Source organism: Dromiciops gliroides, chromosome 2, assembly GCF_019393635.1.
Source record: "Dromiciops gliroides isolate mDroGli1 chromosome 2, mDroGli1.pri, whole genome shotgun sequence".
NCBI lineage: Eukaryota > Metazoa > Chordata > Mammalia > Microbiotheria > Microbiotheriidae > Dromiciops > Dromiciops gliroides.
The window spans coordinates 166,278,614-166,301,493 of record NC_057862.1 but is presented as its reverse complement, the minus strand read 5'-3'; the positions used below and the strand labels follow the sequence as shown (position 1 = coordinate 166,301,493).

At 37.8% G+C, this 22,880-nt stretch overlaps 1 protein-coding gene across 1 annotated transcript in view; it reads right to left on the bottom strand.

Annotated features, from left to right (window-relative positions):
• Window positions 1–2,560: 2,560 nt before the first annotated feature.
• The window catches only part of MYO5A (myosin VA), a 247,290-nt gene continuing 226,970 nt past the window's right edge, over window positions 2,561–22,880 (bottom strand). The window contains exons 35-40 of the mRNA XM_043981532.1: window positions 22,198–22,287; window positions 20,101–20,251; window positions 13,929–14,211; window positions 11,843–12,017; window positions 9,644–9,724; window positions 2,561–9,317 (exon numbers count right to left, since the gene is read on the bottom strand). Coding sequence (XP_043837467.1) covers window positions 9,165–9,317; window positions 9,644–9,724; window positions 11,843–12,017; window positions 13,929–14,211; window positions 20,101–20,251; window positions 22,198–22,287 — 933 coding nt within the window. The 3' untranslated portion in view covers window positions 2,561–9,164. The remainder of the gene's footprint in view (window positions 9,318–9,643; window positions 9,725–11,842; window positions 12,018–13,928; window positions 14,212–20,100; window positions 20,252–22,197; window positions 22,288–22,880) is intronic.

The following is a 22,880-nucleotide window of genomic DNA, read 5'->3' as shown; positions in this document are numbered from 1 at the left end:
AATTTTCATTTCTCTAATCAATAGTGATTCAGAGCATTTTTTTCATATGACTATAGATAGCTTTGATTTCTTTATCTGAAAACTGCCCGTTATATCCTTTTGACCATTTATCAATTGGGGAATAGCTTTTATTTTTATAAATTTGATTCGGTTCCCTAGATATTTGAGAAATGAGACCTTTATCAGAGAAACTTCTGATACAAATCTTTTCCCCAGTTTCTTGCTTTCTTTTTCATCTTGACTACACAGTTTTCACACAAACAAAACTAATGCAGCCAAGATTAGAAAGAAAACAGGAAACCAGAGGAAATCTTTTACCACAAGTTTTTCTTGATAAAGGTCTCATTCCCCAAATATATAGGGAAATGAATCAAATGTATAAAACCAAGAGTAAATCATTTATAAAATGACCTAGCACTCATCTCTGAGAAAACCCCTTGTCAATTCCAGAAAAATACTGATTTTTCCCTTATGCTTAGATTTGTAAGATCCTACCTGCCTCACCAATCTGTAAACTCTTGGCTGGAGCTTCCAATCTGTAAGGGGGGTTTTAAAAGATTCCCCAGGTTTGTTAAGCCCTATACGGGGACCCAATCTGTAAGGGCCTGCCCCCTCCCCAACTGCTTCTCCCAGACTAACAAGAAACAAGATGAAAAAGCCTCCTCTCAAGAAAAGCAAAAAAGAGGGTTTATTGATGGGGAACAAATTTAGAAATAAGGACAAAGAAAAGCAGGATATACGACCTGTAACCTTGGCCAACAGACTCTGCTGTTTCACCTTTAACTTTGTCTATCCCCCTATGCATCTCTCGCTCTGTGGATGTGGCTGGCTGCCACCGCTGCCTGCCTCTCCCCAGCTTGCTGCTTGCCCTTGTAATGATTGGAATGATGCCACCTACTGGAGACTTGCTGTGGGAAAGCTCCACCATGAGGAAAATGCCTCAGAGGCATTATGGCTTTTCCTTGGTGTCAGGAAATGACGTTTGCTCATGGGTGCTGTCTATCAAGGTTACCAGCCAATCAACTTGAGGAGCCTCCTATGGTCTGGGAGGAGACAGGAAGGAGGAAAGGGAGCCTGCGCGGAGAGCTCAGGGGCTTTTTGGGTTCCTGACTGGATGGTGGTGGCGGCAGAGGACTTCACAGGAAATTTGAGGAAAGATAGGAATGCCAGGCTGTTGGAATTCTGTTCTCAATCTTTTTCTTTCTATTTTCCAATACACCCTTAAAAACCTAAACTCGTTTTATCAGTGATTTTAGTCAGTTTCCCCCAAAACTGGGGGAACAGATTAGAATCCACATTTAGAATCTTAAATTACACACCCTGTAGCTGCTGCCTGTGCTTCCTCTCGTCTCCTTCTCTTCACCCGTCTCTACCAGTTGCTCCCCTCTCATCTACTGTCCCCCCATACCGTCTCTCCCCCCCCAGAATAAAAAAACCTTCTCTCACAGGAAACTTGGTTGACCACCCACATACCCCAAGCTAATTTGCTGGCAACCCCAGGGGCTGCACCCAAGGCCGGCTGGGGCATGGAGTTTCCATGTGCACCCTTGCTTGGCAGAGCTTGAGTTTGAGTTTTCCATGCATACCCCTGGCTGGGCAGAGGAAGCTGGTGTGATGTGCCCAGGCTTGCGTGGGGGGGCGGGGCAGAGGGAGCCAGGCAGGGCGCACCCAAGGCTTTCTAATTTTAGCCAAAGATCAGGGTCCCAAATCGCAATCGATTCTTATAGATTCTTATTGTCAGTTATCTCATGGTAAGAAAGTATCCCTCTCTTCCTCATTGTCAATTCTAGTCACTCAATATTTTTTTGGGGGGGGCAGGACAATGAGGGTTAAGTGACTTGCCCAGGGTCACACAGCTAGTATGTGTCAAGTGTCTGAAGCCAAATTTGAACTCAGGTCCTCCTGAATCCAGGGCCGGTGCTTTATCCACTGTGCCACCTAGCTGCCCCCGACTCAACATTTTTTCACCGCCTTTTCTAGAAGACTTTATCAAATGTTTTTTAAAGTCTAAATAGATGTCTATTAGTTCCCTTATTTATATGTATATCATTCAAAGAAATCTAATAAATTAAGCAGGTTTGATTATCCCTGGCAGAAACCAGATTGTTCTTCCTGTCATAGGATATTTTTGTCAGAATATTTGGTTTTCTTACCCTTTATTCCCAACACACATATATGTCCCTCCACAAATTCCTTCTCCAATGACAGATGGTATTCTTCAATGACTGTGGCATGGAAGTGACCCTGGGCTCTAAAGTGCATTTCAAGGGAGCATAAACTGACATAGCCTACCATTCAGACTAGGCTTCAAGTATGGTCCTAGAAATAGACTCTTTTCTGAATATCAGCCTAGCTAAGCATGGAAAAGCTCATCACCAATAGGTTGGCCTCTTGATGATAAATTCTTTGGCCATGACCCCTCACATTGGTAGTAAAACTCACAAGTAGAGTCTCATTTGAAGACTTCCCATGAATGAGTAGTATTTATAATTGGCTAGGTTTCCTCTAAAGCAAAATTTGTTTAAAATTTCCTGTTTGTGTATTCATAGAAAGACAAACATACATATCTGTATCTTTATTTGAACAATTTGTTTCTATGGTAACTAGGAATACAGTGTTTTATGATGCACACATTGACTAAGTACAACATCAGACAACTACAATAGCTTAGAGCGTAATACGTAATCTTGATATTGTTTTGGTTTTCATCTAAATACTATAGTAATAATCCAGTGAAAACCCATTTTTCAAAGGCCCTTGGTTAAGATGAGGTGAATTATCAACTTTCCTTTAAAAAAAAAAAGTCAATTCTTATTTAATAGGCTGAAATGTCTTCAGTTTCAAACTGGAATTAAATGAAAATGACCATCAGCTTCTTAGCACTACTATTTTTTCTTTAATGGAATGAATATTTTAAAGATGAACTCTATCACATCTCACATATAACACAAATTAGGACACCCCCTTTAAATTCAACAGGATAGAATCTTTGATGAAACAGAATAATGTCTGTAAAACAGTTGTTAAAAGATGCACATTTCTAAGAATCTCAGTAAAATAGCCACTGGAGCATAAGTTAAATTCAATCAACTAATTTTTGTGCAAGGTATTTTGAGCCATTATACATTTTAAGAGGGAAACCCAATTAAAAATTTTCCCAGTCTTCTAACAAAAACTTTACCAGTAAGCCATACACTATGACATCTGATACATGTCTATATCATGTAAGAACATTTATCAAGAAAGAAGTAAATATTTTGAAAGTTCACATTAAACAGAGCTGAAATTTAGTGCTAAAGTTACACATATATGGTAATTTCTAATTCAATTTTAGAAATTCTTGCCTCTGAAAAATGCATGTAAAAATACTGACCTGCCAAGCATCATATAAATTATAAAATACACAAATTTCAACTTAAAAACAGTGTTCTTCAAAACATACCAAGCAACACAGTGTGATATAAAAGAAATTACAGTTAATCTTGGAGTCTAACAATGATACCTACAAAGTTAAACCACAATTTTCATATATGTGAAAATTACAAAACAAACATTTAAAAATCAGAAAAATAGATTTCGGCAGATATTTTCATTCAGCATTTCTCAGTTCCTGACCTACAGGGAATAGATATTGTAATTTCAAGTTTAAAATTTGTTAATGTAATAATAATGGATGAAAACTATCCTTTTCAGCACTATTATCTGCTTTTAGTCAACCTACAGACCAGGGCTTTGAAAAACAAATAACAATACACATTAAAGGTTTAAAATCATCGTCTACTTGACTTTCATGATACAATGCTTATTGGAAGATGAAAAACTTAACTACAATCAAGAGTCTGTCATATTTCTGTACTTCTCTAATATGGTTCATCAATTGGTTTAAGTAACATCTTTGAACTGAGGCTTCATTGGCTCAGATTGCTTCTCTACCATGATAGATGCTCTTGTTCATAGTCTACAGAAGATGTCAGTAAGGATGAAAGCAAGGGGAAAAAAGGAGAAAGGAAGGAAGGAATACCTGGCAGGATATTTGGGAGCCACACTGGCTTCCTCAAATAAGGAAAACACACATATATAAACATCCACAAATGAGAAAAAGGCCTCAATAACTTCCCTTGACAGGGCCATCCTCATAGAGAAACAATAGTAGAGAATTTAAGGAAGCTCTGTAAGGGAAAATAGCAGAAGGGAGCTCCATAGCCCAGCCTAATAAATTATGCATATCCACAACCCCACCCTACATAAATATGTAGCCAAATAGCTATAAGGAGTTTTCTTATGCACATTCATGCTTAGATATACTTTCACCCCCATAAGGAGCTACTACCTAAAGAAATGCAGCATTGACTGGCTAGATGTTATAATTAGATACATATTCATAGTCTGACTATTGACTATTCTTCAGCTGCCACCCCAGTAGTCTACCACTTTCCTCTGGGCCCCAAAGCTACAACTGATGACTGCTATTGTAGTAGCCTTACTGGACCCTATTAGCCAAGATCTGGCATCATTCTAAGACTACTGCAAATGCATATTGGAAGGCTTTGAATTGGCATTTGAGAAACGGACCACTTTCCCTCCAACTAGTCTTCAATCCAGGGGCATTTTTGATGCTGGTTTTCTCTATAGCTAATTACTGCTTGAGACATGATTGTTTTGCACATGATGAAGTTGAGTGTTTACAGGGAGCATTAAATTATACAAGTCAAATTCTATTACAATATATATGTATCCTTATAATAGCTGTTACTCTAACAAAAATATAACTGCCTAACAATGAGTAATAAAACTTTGAGCTCATTCTAACAAATGATTCATATATCATTTATATAAAGCATATAACACATGCTTTCTTCCAGTTTTCCCTACAATAAATCTAATAGCCGATTGTGTGCCACAGCAGCTAGCCTTGGTACAGGGAGTTTCTTTCCTTATCCCCACCTCATTGCTTGAAATGCTCTCTCCTCACCTCTCTTGAAATTCTAGTAGCCTCTAAGGTCTAGTTCAAGTGCTGCCTCCTTTGAGGAGGCCATTCTTGATTTTCTTCCCATTCTCAGTTATTAGTAGTCTCCATTCCCCTACCAATGACCTTGTCTTTACTTATCTGCATCTGAGTAAATATTTTATCATTGGGTAAAATGTAAGCTCCTTGAGAACAGGGATGGCATCATTTCTGCCTTTTATTCCCAGTACTTAGATAGTGGCTGGCTCATAGTGGGTGCTTAATAAATGCTTATTGAATTAAGAGAGATCATAATATAAACCAATTCAAAATCACCAGTGAAGAGATTCTTTAATTTTTCTCTTTCCACATTGCTTTTACACATGGCTAAGTGTAAAACAAATTGGACTAGGAATCTAAAGACCTGGGTTCATAACCCTGGTTCTGTCCTTGAATGTGTGTGACCTTAAGTAATAAATTATTCCTCCATCTTTCTTCAGTTCATTGACAAGATCATGGTGAGGGTCAAATTTCATGAAAAATATTTTTTTGAAAACTATAAAAAAACTTACAAATATATATTTCTCTCACCTGGGAGATTTTTAGAGAAATTTCCTTTAATAAACCTGAATTTGCCTCCCGCTTTCCTCTGTGGCAGTTCAAGTCAACCTAAGGATGATCAGCCAATAGGCAGGCAATGAGAGGGAAAGTAAACATGTCCCTGCTGGGACATCTGAGAAGGACTTCTATCAGTGTCTTTGGCCTAGAGATCTGAGGGCTTGGTAGAGGAAAGTTACAAAAACTCTTTTTTTGGTTTGTTTTTAATGAGGCAATTGGGGTTAGGTGACTTGCCCACGGTCACACAGCTAGTAAGTGTTAAGTGTCTGAAACCAGTTTTGAACTCAGGTACTCCTGACTCCAGAGCCAGTGCTCTATCCACTGCGCCACCTAGCTGCCCCTACAGTAACTCTTAAAAAATTCCTTTGCTGCTGATCCTTGTGGCAATGAGAAGCTAGTGGGCACCACTGAGCCTAAAGATGGTGATCCTGGGCAGTGGGAATGAGATATCTAGCTGGAATGATTACAACAAAATTCCAGAACAACAAAGCATTTTGATGCCCCATTACTCAGTGTTTGTTGTAAAATGATTTGATCTACAGCCAAGTTTCCAATATTCACCATAATGAAGTAATCACCAAATAACAAATAATTTGTGAATCATTTACACTTAGGTCTGTACCTTTAAATTTTAATGTGGGTATTTTAGTGTTTTTAGAATTTCAAAAAATGAATAACTGTAAGACCTTATCAGAGGAGTTGGGAGAATTGCTAAGCATTCACATCATAGCCCCATATTTCCCATTGTGTGCTGGGTAATAGGCAGCATCACCTCTCAGAATTATCTGAAGGAGTAGCTTAAAGCAGAGCTAAATGTGCTTTTTCTCTAATTTTCCAGCTTTGTAGCACACATCATACCTGGGATGGGGGGAAAAAATGAATCTTTTTAGTTAAAAAGGTCTTCCCTTGTAGTTACTATTGAACTAACAGGCTACATACAGGAGTAAAAATACAGAGGATAGTATCAAAGGATTTAATTGAGTGATAAGACACAAGAGAAGATTTGCTTGAAGATATGTCATGTAGTTTTCAGAGAAAAATTAACAATCGAGTCATGGTGATAATCTAGCTGAAGTACTGTTTCAAATTTGTTTTTCACTAAGACCAGCCAAACTGAAGACACGTGATATATTTCTATAAAGTACCCAAATTAAGTTAGCCAAGAATACGAATAAAGTCAGAATATGTGTTGGGAAAGAAACCCCAAAACAACATGTTTTTTCAAAGGGAACAGATGGTTCCTGATCTATTGTTACCTATCTGGAAGCATTGGGTCATGGAATCACACAGTCTTGGGACTGTATATATGCTGTATGTATATGTATTTATGTAAATCACCTTGGGGACTGTCTTTACGAAGATTCTCTCAACATCATAGCGTATCTTCAAGCAAGTGTTTATACAAATTCTTGTCATCATCAAATTGGCTTCCTTATATTCTCTCTATTCTTATTCCTGGTGAAAACTATAGCCTCAATTTTAAAAACCCATTTAAAAATTGATGCATACTGGTCTGTCCAGCAGATGGCAAACTGACTTCTTAAGTTAAATCTCAAACTTCCATTATAAAAATACTAGCATCAGAGAACTTTTTAAAAATCTGGAAGAGACCTTAAAAATCACCTACCTGACCCCATTCCAGGAGCCCAGCTGAGATTTTCAGCCCCAAATATTTTTTTTAACTTATAAAAAGAATGGGTAGAGTTGAATCACCTATCTGTTCCTACCCTTGTATGACGTGACTGCTGCCATGTATCATGTGAGAAGGGATCAACCACCAATTTTAATTGTAAGGACTTCTTATGGCTGCTATGCCCATGGGTTTCTTCTCATCATACAGCCTGCTACTGAAAAAATATGGAGGCCCTTGATCTAGACCAACCTCCTCAGCTTATAGATGAGGAAACTAAGGCCTGGTCGATTAAGTGACTAAGATACAGTATTTGTTTTCATAATAAATTTTGTCATTAAATTGAAAATGATCATTTTCTAATCATAATATTTCACATTATACTTCAACAATACAGTTTACCTTACAAGAGAATCTAACAGTTATATCATCTGACCACAAAACACTACTTGAGACTAGAGCTTGTGGTGAAATCCTGAAGATTTGTTTTTGTACATCTCAAAGTGAGAACTGAATTTTACTAAGTGATCTGAGGGGAAAAAATCCTGGAGAGGATCCCAGTTAGAATTATAGCATTACATTTTCCTTATAGATTTTGGTACTTGTGAACAAAATCCTTTGCAAAACTTAATAACATTCAACTTCCAAGCACAATGCCTTCTTAAGCATCCAGGGATACCTGAGAGCAGATGCAGTAGTGGCAAAGGTTGAGAGTAATTAAATTTTTATTGTATCTTTTCTTATTTGTAATTTATAGACTAATCTATCTCAAGACTATCATGCCAATCTGGATCATGATTACATTCCAACCTTCTTTTCTACGTGCCTGACTAAGTTTACATGTTGGAGAAATGAACCAAAGAAACTCAAATCTAGTGTTAAAAACATGCACTCTAGGTATCTCATTCAACAACTAAAACCATATGCTTGACAGAAGACTTAAGTGATATCAACCCAGCAAAAACATTTTGAATATATGTGTATCTATATTTACACACATAAATACATGTGTATAAATATATACACATACTTACATAACATGATTCTGAATAAATAAGACAAATAATTTTGTTAATCCTACCCCCTACATATAAAATATTTTAATAAGAATCCTTAAACAACTATTCTGTTACTTCCAGTGTGCTACTTGTGCTTGGTTACCATTTTCTCGTGAGCTGATATTTGTTGACAATTGCATATGATCCAGTTAGAATAATGGACTGTATTGGATTGTAAACAAAGTTGATAAAAGAGAATATTACTGTAGTGCCTAAGAAGAATACTGTTTACATTTAAAAGAACACCATAAGCAGCAACAATTTAAAATGCCTGGTAAACTATGGTACAAACCAATGAATACCTATGCTATAACAGTAAGCCAAGAAATTTCTTGACATCTCACACTTTATATTATAGTGACATAATCACAAAGAAGGAAGTTATTTGAACAATTACTTTACAGATTGCCAGTTTATTTCTCCATTCCAGTTTGACAAGTTAGAAACATAATTAATGCCTAAATTACTACGTTATTTAACTATGGTTTCTTTTTTCTTTCAGGTCTTCCATTTAACCTGGAGATGGTCCTCTTTGCTCCCTATCTATCAACTCGCATATGGAATACATATTAGTTTATACTATTTAAATGAGGTGCTAAGGATTGAAAATGGAGTCTGGCAGCTGATGATTGTTTCCTTTTCCCCATTCACTTGTATTCCAACTCTGGATGCCTAAATGGTCGGATATGGAAATGTCACTCTGAAAGCAATGTGTCGTACTAGAACATGCTTTTCTATCCAGGGCAGTCCAGGTATTCTAAGGAGATTTCCAGTTATCCACCTATAGTTTGGGAAATATGCAGGATTTTTTTCTTTTTAAAAATGTGTTTTCAGTAGCTCACTGGAAATAATGGGTTCTTATTTCAAGCAAGAAACTATTGTCAGCAGCATTTGCCTGTGTATTCGTCCTGGTTCAGACTCTTGCAATGAACCCCAGTCCCAGGCTCGTTGGGATCTGAATGGTTTCTAGAGCAAGGGAGGATGGATTAAAAGGAAAGGTAACAGGGAAGATATGTTTCGCATCCATGAGCAGCTGAGGAGAATCTTTCCTATCTCGTAAACGCATCTAGAAAAATGAAAAGATAAGAAACGGGTCATCAGAGCTACAAAGTCCTATTTGATTAGAAGATAAACAAAATGACTTTAAAAGTACCAATTTTTAGTTTACTATACAGTTGTCTTCAAGTTTTAGAAATCAGTTCATTTCTCTATATATCTGCAATTTTAAAAAATATCACCAACAAATGCAAAAGTTCATAAAAATCAAAACAAACAGAATAGAGGGAAATGAAATTTTTTCAATTAAAATGTCAAATATTCATTAAAAACCACTTAAAAGAATACATTAGTAAGCCAACCAAACATTGGAGGAAATGAAACCCAGCATCTCACCTGTATGGTACGTATAAATGATATAGAGACTCTTTCTTCAAATTCATTAACTGGAGTATACAAATTCAAAACTTTTACAATCTAGGAGAAAAAATATTGTTTTCAGCTTATTATTAAATAAATAGTAGCATATTTATACTCTAGCTAAAACATAGCATGTGGTCCAATAAAACATACACATATACCAACAAATGTTTCTTCCTATTAATGTGTCTGTTATTCAATCACAGAGTGAAAATAAATGGTAATGGTAAATGATAAATATTAATAACTGTTATAGAGATATTAATAGAAATTATATGCATCTAATAAGTAGTTAGAGAGGGCCCACAGACTTTAAAAAATAAAGAAAATTATAGGTATGGGAAGCTTAAAATTTTATCATCATTTTCATTAGAAAGGAGGCTTACGTTTTTTCCTATGGGAATTACAGAAAAAATTTCACAGAATGATTTGATCTGTATGAGGCAGCATGGTAAAGTACGAAGAACACTGGACTTAGAAGACCTAGTCTTGGATCCCAACTCTGCCAGTGAATGATCTTTGGCAAATCAGTGTCCTCATCTGTAAAACAGGCTACTATTTACCCAACATTTTCATGCCATCTTTCAATAACTTTTTCTGTGAAAGCCCTTGGAAAATGTAAACTATCTATTTATCGATCTAAATTATGAAGATGAACGGACAGATTTAAGTTCAAAAGGTACTTTTTGGAAGCAAAGGACAAATGGCATGTTAGAGATCTGTGAGCTAGACATCTGTTAGAGTTTGAGGACAATGGGGAGAAGGGAACAAGCATTTATGAAGCCCCTACTATGTTCCAGGCATTGTGCTAAGCACTTTACAAATATTATCTCAGTTGACCCTCACAACAACTCTGTGAAGTAGATATTGTCATTATCCCCATTTTATAGTGGAGAAAACTGAAGCAAACAGAGGTTATATAACTTGCCTGAGGTCACACAGCTATTAAGTGTCTGAGGCTGGGTTTGAACTCAGCTCTTTCTGACTCCCAGCCTAGTGCTATATGCACCGCAATACCTACCTGCCTGCATGACACAAAACCAAAAGGAGATAGAATTTTTTAAAAATAGGCTAACTGGGGGCAGCTAGGTGGTGCAGTGGATAAAGCACTGGTCCTGGATTCCAGAAGACCTGAGTTCAAATGTGGCCTTAGACACTTGACACTTACTAGCTGTGTGACCCTGGGCAAGTCACTTAACCCTCATTGCCCTGCCAAAAACAAACAAATAAAGAGTAAGCTAGCCAAACCGGTCCAAGTGGAATTCATAAGTAACAAGTAAAATCTTACAGCCTTAGGAAGCAAAATAAATAAATAATGGTCATGCTTTGATTAATATAATTTTTTTGGGTGGAGGAATACTATCCAGACCTGTATTTCAGTCAAGCAAGGACTCTCCATCATAGAAATTCCCTGGACTGATGCAAACCACAAACTTTTCTGTCTCTCATTGTCTCTGACAGATGCCTGGGACACTGAGAGCTTCAGGGACTTGTGCAAGGTGACAGAGTTAACATGGGCCAGGGGCAGGACTTGAGCAAAGGCTTTTCTTGGGTTGGCCTTCTAGGCACTATAGAACTGATATTAAAAAGTTGACAATATAACAAATTTCTTTAAATTCAATCAGATCTTCCCATAGGCTTCAAAGAAAAAGAAGAGAGGTTATGTAAATAGGAGCTTAGCATGAAGATAATAATTGGTTCCCCACCTATCCCATAGAATTTTTTTGAGAATCAGGTGAGATGCTATGTGTGAAAGTGCTTTATAATCATTAAATATACATTATATATATATATAAATGCTGTATTAAAATTTTTATTGGAATTTGATAAAGGATCCCCAGAGGTCTATGTATTTGTTTAAAAAATATTTTAATAACTGCATTTTAGTATAATTAGCTTCCTTTGTAATTTTATGTATTTTATTTTATGCATTTAAAGACATTATTGTGAGAAGACATCCATAGGCTTCACCTGACTGCCAAAATGGCCCATCACACACACACACACACACGCGCGCGCAAGTGTACACACAATTAAGAACCCCTGCTATAGACAGAAGGGTTAACTGTCTGACCCCTTTAGGTTTCTCCCAGTCCCATGATCCCTGCTCAGTGTCACAGGATACTGGAAAAGGCAAAGTGACATTTTCATAAAAAAGAGAATGCTGTGCAGTACCTGGGCAGTCGTGAGAGCATTGCACATAGAACAGATGGCTTCAGCATCTTCATCTGTTTTCTTTTTCACCTGCAAAAGCTGGGCAGCCTGTATAAGGGGCTCCAGAGTTTCTTTGGCCCCACTATTCATCAGGTTCTTGTCACGGAGCCATTCTTCTAGTTGACTGACGTTATACCTGTGTCAAGAGAAGTTGGGAAAGGCACGGTTCATGGCTGTCATGAATATCTGATCAAACTTCAGCAGCCTTGGCAGAACTTTCAAACAGAATATGACAGGTAATGTTTTTGCTCCCTTTTTTTATAGTCACCTGTCCCTGAAAATAAAATCATCATAAATAGTTCGTGCACTCTTGATTATGATCCTAAAAAATAAAATTAGTAGATCTTATATTTAATTGAAGATGGAAACTGAGTCATTCCATCAAAAAATAAGTGGAGTGGATCAATATAAAAAGCAAATATAAACACAAAGTCTACAAGTGACTCCTTGCTTTATGGAATAAAGGCATTCTGAAAAGCTAATTATAAATCAAATTTCTATAAAATGAATCATTTCCATACTCCCACCGGAACTTTTTTCCCCATCACAATTTCAGAGATGTGTTTCTTCATTGCATAATAGCATAGCATAAGGTTTGAAGTGGGGAAGAGTAAAGGAAAGTTTGAGGGAAAATATCTCTTCTGGGCATGGAAATATCCAAAGCAGACACCTTGGGGCTTGAGCTTTTCCTCTCACTGCCCTGCCCTTGGTATCATGTTCAAGAAGAACGTGGGATGTAGGATACCATACGTAACGAAAGCACAGTAGGAAACAGAAGTTCCATAAAGAGGCAGAGCTTGCCAAGCATCTCAGGGGTTTCAGGAGGAAGGCAATGAAGGTAAAGATCAGGACTAATATTAAGAAAAATGAACATGGTATCTAACTTTCATAATTACCTACAGAATAGAAATCATTTTTATTTACTTATTTATTTTGTGGGGCAATGAGGGTTAAGTGACTTGCCCAGGGTCACACAGCTAGTAAGTGTCAAGTGTCTGAGGCTGGATTTGAACTCAGGTCCTCCTGAATCCAGGGCCAGTGCTTTATCCACTGTGCCACCTAGCTCCCCACTAGACATCATTTTTATTAGAAATCATTCCACATATTAGAAGGTATGCCCAAAAGGTACTTGCTCAAGGCTAAAAGATGAAGTCTGTGATCTGGCACTGAAAATACTTCTCTATATAATCTGTAAATATGATACCACACACTTCAAGAAATAAATTGTTAGACAAATAATCTGGATTGAGTAATCTGGTGTTTCACATATTGGTGCTTTTGTGAGTATAAAGGGGTACCATGTTTTCATATGTAAAATAATATTCACTTTCCCCCAGTAAATATTTAATAATACAGAAGCTGTAAATCTAGAAGTCTTCAATATCACACTCTAATACTCCCCGGTGGTTCGGAAACTCCATAAAATGAAATAGATAGTATTCCATCTATGCCTGCCCATCCTGAAGGGCTCTTGTCCTCTTCCACAGAGGGTCTACTTAGAGTGTTGGGGGCCTTCCTTATAGTCACCTGCCATTGCGAAGAATGTAATGAAATATGAAAGCTATCACTTGGCTATTTCTTGTTCTCATTATTGCCCAGGGCACATATTTTCTTCTTTAAAATATTTGGCAATGACACTTCCAATATCTTACCTGATTAAAAAAATAAACAAAAAACTATGCTCTCATCTTGTAATACTCTTTATTCCCCTAAAGTGTGCTCATTTCCTAATAAAGCAGGTCTTTCTACTAAGAAAACGAGCAAAGTATAGTTGAATGCTTATAATCAAAGAATGGGTAAAAAAGAATACAGGTGAGGTGACCAGGAATCTACAGAGGCTTAATCTCCATTCCCTCTTTGCTTTCTGGCCTCTCAGCACTAAATTTAAGATTTCCTTCTGAAATATTATAACGGATGAGTCTGAAGTTCTGAACTTACTAGCAGTTTTCTACTGATCAAGGTAGGCCAATGGAACATCTGAGAGAATGTACCCTGTAGTTTTCTGGGAGCTGGATTTCCGATGAGCCAAGGCCTGGCATTTGCTCACCTGATCTGCATGCCTTTGCTCCAAGAGCACATATCCTTTCGTAGGAGAAGGTTATTCAAAGTAATGGCACCCACAATGTAGAACATCTGCTTAACCACTTGCTTGATCAATTCTGGATCCATCCCGTGCTGACACATGACCGAATGGAAAGAACTAAGTTGCCGAAGGATGGAGTCCAACGTATAGGTGCCTTCATCTGCAATACTGGAGGTCCTCTTCCGTAGTCCAGTGGGCTTCACTCCTGACACTCCCTGGATGGTTTCATGCTCCAGCATGCCAGAAACTGGTTTGGGATAAGAATACAGTCACAAAAGCTGGAAAGGGAGAAACTGCAAGGCTTAAGTGTTAAAATAAAAGACAAGGCAGCTAGGAGGCTCAGTGGATAGAGCACGGGCCCTGGATTCAGGAGGACCTGAGTTTAAATCCATTCTCAGACACTTGACATCTGCTAGCTGTGTGACCCCGGGCAAGTCACTTAACCCCAATTGCCTCACCCCCCCCCAAATAAATAAAAGACAGGAAAAGAAACTTACTTATTCTGTGGAAAAACAAACTAAGCATTAAGATGTCACATGTAAAGTGTAACATGTAAGAAAAAGTGCTCCATGCAGTGGGACTTCTAGATTGGAACACTAAATAAAGTAACAACAACAAAGACCATCATAATAACTGACTGTTCTATGGCCCTTTAGGGTTTGGGAAGTGCTCTACAAATATTTCATGTGATCCCCCAACAACCACCCTAAGCGCTGTTCTTTTTTTTTTTTTTTTTAGGCAGGGCAATGAGGGTTAAGTGACTTGCCTAAGGTCACACAGCTAGTAAGTGTCAAGTGTCAGAGGCCTAGATTTGAACTCAGGTCCTTCTGACTCAAGGTCCAGCACTTTATCCACTGCCCCTCAGGAAGATGACCTCTCAGCTACATTCCGACTCTAGGATTATCTAATTCTACAGTTCTAACTTTTCTAATGAATTTTCTCTGCAAGTTGCAATCTCTGCTTCTTTTTCCAATTTTCTATCCCTGATAGTAGGTGGATCTTTCCCTCTCCTATTCATTTGCCTTCAGTCTAACTCTGGGTGTCTGCAAATTACTCAGAAGAATTATCGATGCTAAGTTCTTTTAGAAAGTAATTATCTGGTTGAGACAAGTTGACATTTGGGTGGAAAATGATTTATCTACTTTTCTGAATACTTTGTATTTACTTTGGAAATATTTTGTATTTATATTTATTAAATCTAGGTTTTCCTTGCTTCCTCACAGTAGGAGTTTTGAGGGTGAGGCCTGTTTCCACTTTGATCTTTGTATCTCTAGTGCCTAACACACAGTTGGCACTTCATAAATGATTACATAATAGAATCTGACCTAAATTTCTCCCCATGTGATCAATGTGTATTTTTTCTTCTTTCTTTCTTTTCTTTTCTTTCTTTTCTTTCTTTTTTTTGCAGGGCAATGAGGGTTAAGTGACTTGCCCAAATTCACACAGCTAGTAAGTTTTAAGTGTCTGAGGTCGGATTTGAACTCAGGTCCTCCTGAATCCAGGGCCGATGCTTTATTCACTGCACCACCTAGCTGCCCCCACTCCTGTTTTCAAAGAAAGGCCTATGAGAACAAGAGCTATTGAATATAATCTGCTAGACATTTTATTTCCAAAACTAAAAGATGCAAATTTCAAGATAATTTATCTCCCAGGGATGCCCCAAATGAGATATTTGTAAAGCACTAAGCACAGTGCCTTGTGCATAATAAGTACTATAGAATGCCATCATTATTATAATTGTAATACTCTCAAAACACAAATAAGACAAAGCTGTTGTTAAGTAGAGCCATGGAATTTTATGAGGGGAGTTTTGTTACTGTTACCCCTTTTGGTGTAGAAATTTCCCTGAAGTCTGAACATGTTTAGTCTAAGAAATGTTTTGCTTGTTTGTTTGTGTTTGGTTTTTTCAGGGCAATGGGGGTTAGGTGACTTGCCCAGGGTCACACAGCTAGTAAGTGTCAAGAGTCTGAGGCCAGATTTGAACTCAGGTACTCCTGAATCCAGGGCTGGTGCTTTATCCACTGTGCCACCTAGCTGCCCCCTAAGAAACTTTTTAGAAAGGGGTAGCTAAGTAGATGATCAGTGTGCTATTATTCTAAAAAATAAATTTTATCTGCTTCATCAAAGCAAACAAATTTAGTAAAACTTTATTTTAACTAGGTGGGTAGAAAGGCTTTAGGCCAACTTCTTCCTTATATCCCACAGCTCATATGGTGGGTATGAAAAAAGACAGTTCTTTATTAAAAACATAAACTCATCTCAATTCACAGAATCTCCGAATCAGCCTCTTCTAGGCTGTCTAGCCCAAATGTGGCCTCTGAGCAATATAAGTGCCTGTGACAACTTTCTATAAAATGTTTCTTAGTCTTAGTATGAAGTATAACTTAGTCTTTTGTTTGTTTGTTTTTTTGTGGGGCAATGGGGGTTAAGTGACTTGCCCAGGGTCACACAGCTAGTAAGAGCCAAGTGTCTGAGGCCGGATTTGAACTCAGGTACTCCTGAATCCAGGGCCGGTGCTTTATCTACTGCGCCATCTAGCTGCCCGTATAACTTAGTCTTAAGGGGGAATGATTTTAAACTACTTTGAAAGGATAGAGCTTATCTATCACAGTGAATACTTGCTGTTGTTTTTCCTTTCCATACTCCCTTCCTAACTTCCTAGCCACATCTCTCTAAACTCTTCCATTTCGGTTATGAATGAAGAGCCAAGTATGGAAGGATGGAAAGAGCATTAGACCTAGAGTCAGGTGAGGCCTAGATTGAAATCTGACTTCAGAAACTTGCTGATTCAGCATCTTTGAGTCTCATTGTTCTTATGTGAAAAGTGCAGATGATGATACTTCTTGTTGTTCAATCATTCAGTCATGTTGAACTCTTTATGATCCCATATGGGGTTTTCTTGGCAAAGAATACTCAAATGGCTTACCATTTCTTCTTCCAGTGGATTAAGGCAAACAGAGATTAAGTGCCTTGCCCAGGGTCACACAACTAGTGAGTGTCTAAGGCTGGATTTGAACTCAGGTCTTCCTGACTCCAGGTCCAGCATTCTAGCCTCTGAGCCTAGTTATACTATTTCATAGAGTTGTTGTGAGGAAAGTGGTTTTTAAGTTAGAAAGTGCTAGTGCTATATGATCATTTTTATCAATAATACTCTTGTGCTAAATCTAACAATTTCTGGCAATGGAGACCCTACTAGATTACATTTCAGGGAGAAAGTCTCCTGAAATCTTTGATGAAAGCTTAACTTTGCAAATGAAGGTGCCATTTTATCTTGGGCGGGTGAATTGGCAAGTTCCCAATTAAAAAAAAAATTAAATGACTGTACAAGTTGTTATCACTGTGTACTTGCTTTCCTATACAAAAGACAAACTTTTTACCCACTCTCAAATATAAATGTTGATTGAATTAATGAATTTCAGTGGAAAGGTGTGTAGCTTTTGAGCTTTAAGGGGAATAAAAACTTAAAAAAATTAAAGGGGACTCATGAAATGTGAATAGAAACTTGATTGCAACTGCCTCTTGGAATTTTTCCTTATTAAACAGCTGAAAGCCCAATTTAACTTTGGGGAAATGCCAATGAGGCAAATAAAATTTAATGCTTGTTACATTATTTGTGCATGACTTGTCTTTTCAAAAATGTCATCTACACTTAAGAAAATTGTCAAGGCTTCAATTAGAAATCATTTTCTAATTTCTGTCCACAGCAATGAAGGGAAAAATGTTTATAATAGAAAATACTGTAGTAGCAGAGTGATTTGTTGGTTTGCATGCTACAGTGATATCTATCAGAGTGAGAAGGACAAATGATCAAATAAAAAGAGCAGGGAAGCAGGGAGCAGGTTTGTTTTTTTGGGTTTTTTTTGGTGAGGCAATTGGGGTTAAGTGACTTGCCCAGGGTCACACAGCTAGTAAGTGTCAAATGTCTGAGGCCAGATTTGAACTCAGGTACTCCCAACTCCAGGGCTGGTGCTCTATCCAGGGAGCAGTTTTGATGAAAAGTTTTCTTGGTCTAATTAATTCAAAATCTTTTCCCTTCTGCATTTAATGCCTACCCATTATTTGGATTCTTTCTGATTCCTTACCTTGCACCTGCAGTTAAAACTGGGAATTGATTAGAGATCAAAACCAAACTTGTTGATGGCCAAGAAAGCCATTTTTGCACAAACGAAAAAGAGAAGAGCTGGCTGAGCTAAATTTTCTCTTGTTGCTTCTACCTTGGACTAGGTTCTGTTTGCCTTTTCAAAGATCAGAGAGGTGCTCAGGGAGGAGTTTTATGTAGGCAAACAGAATTAAGACTGAAGAAAGAAAATGGGGGGGCAGCTAGGTGGCGCAGTGGATAGAGCACCGGCCCTGGAGTCAGGAGGCCCTGAGTTCAAATCCGACCTCAGACACTTAACACTTACTAGCTGTGTGACCCTGGGCAAGTCACTTAACCCCAATTGCCTCACTAAAAAAAAAAAAGAAAAGAAAAAAGAAAATGGGGAAAGTATTGGGGAAAACTTGCAAGTAATATGGGAGAAAGTCAACATGGATACTAGAAATACCATCCATGGTATGCTGAAAATACAATCATGTTTTGTTGTTGTTTTGTTTTAGTAGTGTCCAACTCTTCATGACCCCATTTGGGGTTTTCTTGGCAAAGATTCTAGAGTGGTTTGGCATTTCCTTCTCCAGCTCATTTTGCAGATGAGGAAACCAAAGCAAACAGGGTTAAGTGACTTGCCCAGGGTGTCCAAATACCTGAGGCTGGATTTGAACTCAGGAAAATGAGTCTTCCTGACTTCATGTTAGATAAGAATTATACATTATTTTTAGTAGCTCATATTTTTTTTACTGGCATGATGTTTCCTACTTTCCTTCACATGCTTATTACACACCTTCACCTATCCAAAAGCACACACACCTTCATTCATACACACAAGGATATCAAGATACAAATAAATGAACATATTAAACAGTAGTGCACATGATCAGGTGGGAAGGTCAAGAATCACATATTCACACACACAGAGGCATATATAATATACCTAGTGGTAGATAGGCATGCATATAAATACATAAACACCTTCTCTTGCTCTTCAGAGGGGAAAAGATCTTGCAGGCAGTAACAGCAAGAAAGTCTGCTTAATCAGTCACCATACTTACATCGTTCTGGCTCCTTATAAGCCAATAGGCTTATAATAATAATAATGTCACATAGCCCTCAATCATTTCAAAGATCTCCAACATTTAAAATGGTGCTTCTGAGGGCTGAGGCCAGTTTAGGGAGATCTGTTGTTACTCTAGTATCAGATCTCAGGATAATAACTCTGTTTCAATAATATTATTTTAAATCATATGGCTCTTAGCCCATCATTAGTGCAAAGTGAAGAAGTGTTGTTTCCTAGCTTTCTATACTTGTGGAATGTCACCAAGGCTGGCAACTGAGCTGTCGTCCCTGCCTCCTCACTCTCAACACCCATATTCAACTTGTTAACATGTTAATTTCTAGTTTTCTAAGTCCATATGCAGCTGCAGGGACCCATTTCTATTTGAGTTGGTCACCAGTGATCTAGGTTATCCAATAATGTTCTGATTAGATTCACAGCCAGAAGTTCTTGTCACTGATAACAACTGGAGTGAAATTTACTTACAAAAAACTTTAACTAATCTGTGTGTAGAGTCTAATAACCAAATTTCTAGGAAGATCATCTTTGGGAAGAACTTTTGGGCTTACAAATACCTGGGTGAACCCTCAGGTCACTGAGGGCTGACACATTTTATTTTAATGACAGTAAGAAGCTAGTTATCTTAGGGGGTGATTTGCTATTAGGTAAGAATATCTTGTGGAGGGGTATCATTCTGCACTATTTATTTATTGTTGAGTGCTACAACAGAGGGATTCTGCTTTCAAAACATCATCCTTACAAAACAGTGTCATGATAATGACATTCTTCTTTTTTTTTTTTGGTGGGGCAATGAAGGTTAAGTGACTTGCCCAGGGTCACACAACTAGTAAGTGCCAAGTGTCTGAGGCCGGATTTGAGCTCAGGTCCTCCTGAATCCAGGGCCAGTGCTTTATCCACTGTACCACCTAGCTGCCCCCAATAATGATATTCTTAATCATAACAATATTTCATTACCCTTTTAGTCTTACCAATCATTGGCTGAAGGATGTTCTCTAATACTCGAACAAGTTGCTGATAGATCTGAATCGCCAAGTCACTTAGCACCTGTCGGTACTCAGCCAGGTCGAAGTTGGTGAGGCAGTGTTCATTCTGGCGAGGTGTATTGTGCTTCATAAATCCCTAATTGTAAGGTAAGATTGATTTTCAAGAAGTGAAATGCAACTTTTCTCTGTCCAATTTTAGCATAATTCTCCAATTCCTCTTTCCTTGGTAAAAGGAATTAATTCCTCTCTCTTCCACTTCCTTTCCATTTCTGTGGTCAAGGCCTTCCCATGCACGCCTGGATGCCTCCAACAGCCGGTCTTCCTGCACTGGGGTCATTCCTGCTTCTCTTGTTTGTGGCTTTTAGAATAATCTCTCACAAAAACTATCTTCAGCATGTCACTTTTATGCTTCTTACTGATGACTAGATCAAATCTAAATTTGTTAGCCTGCCAGTCATGGCTCTTTGTCACCTTTTCCCACATAGCAAGATAAATAAATAAAAATAAAAAATTGTGGGGTAAGGCTGCGTGAAAAATCCCAATTTAGCAGACACTTGGGCTTTTTAATTCAAATCTCAGCTTTGTTATTCTACACTAGAATACAAAAAGCCCTGAGAACTAATCTCTACAAGCTAACAGTAACGGGACCAAAAGGACACTACCATTGTCAAACAAACTGTTGAATGGGAAGAGATTCATGATGATATGTTTTAAGGTGTTTTTAATTTATCAGTCATAACTACATCCAAACTGGGCAAGTTGATATGCATGTGGCTATGACATAGAAAAAAGCCTCCTTAAGGAAAAATGGGTATTTTGATTGTGCTTGTTAAAATGGAGTTCTAGACGCAGAGAGGTGGAGGTATGCTGGCAAATGTTTAACAACAGGCTCTCCATGGGGGGAAATGTATGCAAGAAATACTTTTAAGCTTAATCTGCATTATTAACATTCTCTCCATCACTTTTAAATATTTAGAGAATCAAAAATAATAACAAACTGATTTGTCACATTTCCAAGGCGCAGATGCTCACACTGAAAATTTAACAATTGGCTTTCAAGAGTGAGTTCAAGTTGGTTCTAACAAACCCCCGGGCAGTTCCCATGTTTTTACTACTTCATGTTTTGTTGCTCTGTTCACTTCATGCTATAGGCATTCTATATTTCATTTCTTTTCACCTTTAACTATTCACTCAATGATTTTAATGGGACATCTAAGTAGATGAAGAAACAACATATTTGTAGTCAGGATTTTGCTTTACTATGATGCCCTTTATGGCAAGATCTCCAGGAATATGCTGCATTTAAAATCACAGAGCTCTTGTTTATCTCTTACATTCACTTTTACATGCTTTAGTTTCTTTTGGTCCAACCTCCTCCAAGAGGCTATGAGTTTTTCAAGAGTAGAGATGGATCTACCAAACTTCAGTCCTTCCCTATGAAAGGGCTATCTCAGCTAAACTTTGAATCTTTGCCAACTGACTAGTACAAGGTGCTATATACCACAGACTCATAAGAAACAATGACTGAATTTGAATATTTTCTGCTACTGTACATACACATTGGGCATTCCACAATATTCTGGATCCTCTTGCCCCTAGTTCCAAGATTTAGAAAGTCTGCCCTATACTTCCTTGAAGACTGATATTATTTTTATTCCTGCCTTTGTGTTTCCAGTACCTTGGAAATAATCAGCACTGAATGGTTGTTAAATTGAATTCTCTTAAGAAAAACCAAATAAGTTATGACTACACCTAACTACAAATAGGTTCAATATAAATACTGTATCAAGTCAATAGCCAAAAAAAATGGCTTTTTGTCCTAGTTTTGGTCCTCCTAAACACTGTTCCATTGTCTTTCTTTGGATTTCAACCATGTGACGCGTTTCACCTGCTATGATGCTTCTGAATATAAACTATGGGAGTGAAGAGGTTATACAAGGGCCAAGCTTATTGTACATATGCAATGAATATTACACAGTCACCTCTGAAGCTCCAAACCACTGTTGAATCTGACCTTCTAAAAGTGAGCAGGTTAAAACACTTGACTTGATTCTTTATAAACACTAGGAAAGGTATTCTTACCTCTTCTCCACTGTATTGCTTCAAACAGTGCAAAAATCTGCATGTGTTTGATAGCCAGAAGGAAACAGTTTCAAAATCATCACCTCTTTTCTGAAATAGAGAAAAAAAGAATACTTCTAAGTCTGGTTTTTCCTTGGGAAAGTGGAAATTAGAAAGAACTGAAAGAGATGCTAAAACCTACTTTCTCTAAGTTACTATACAAGTAATTATGGCACTTATTTTGCAGTTGGAAATATATGTTGGGCCTTTGCTAGCGGAATATCTACAGTTTCCATTAACAGATTTCTCTGCAAGGTTCATGGGGAGCTTGCTATTTTGCTTGTGCTCCATTTTCCCCCTCATTAGGCAAGCTCCCCTTAACCACTCAAGTGTTTGAAATTCATAATTTTTTTTAAATCAGGAAAAGAATTATAGGCAATCCCTTACTTACAGCTCTTATATACACAATCAGGTGGCCTGGTGGCTTGACCCTTTCCACTGCCAAAAGTTTCCTCCCTAGGGACTAGCCACTGACAATACGGGAGGGAAGAAGATAAATAGGAAAGAAGGGAAATTTTCTAGAACTGTCACCTATCCCTCCTCTCACAACAGCTCTACTCTCCACAATCCCAAAACTCATCTCATTTGATTATCATCCTTAGCCTTCAGTCTGTTTCTATACCCCTACATCCCTCATGGACCCC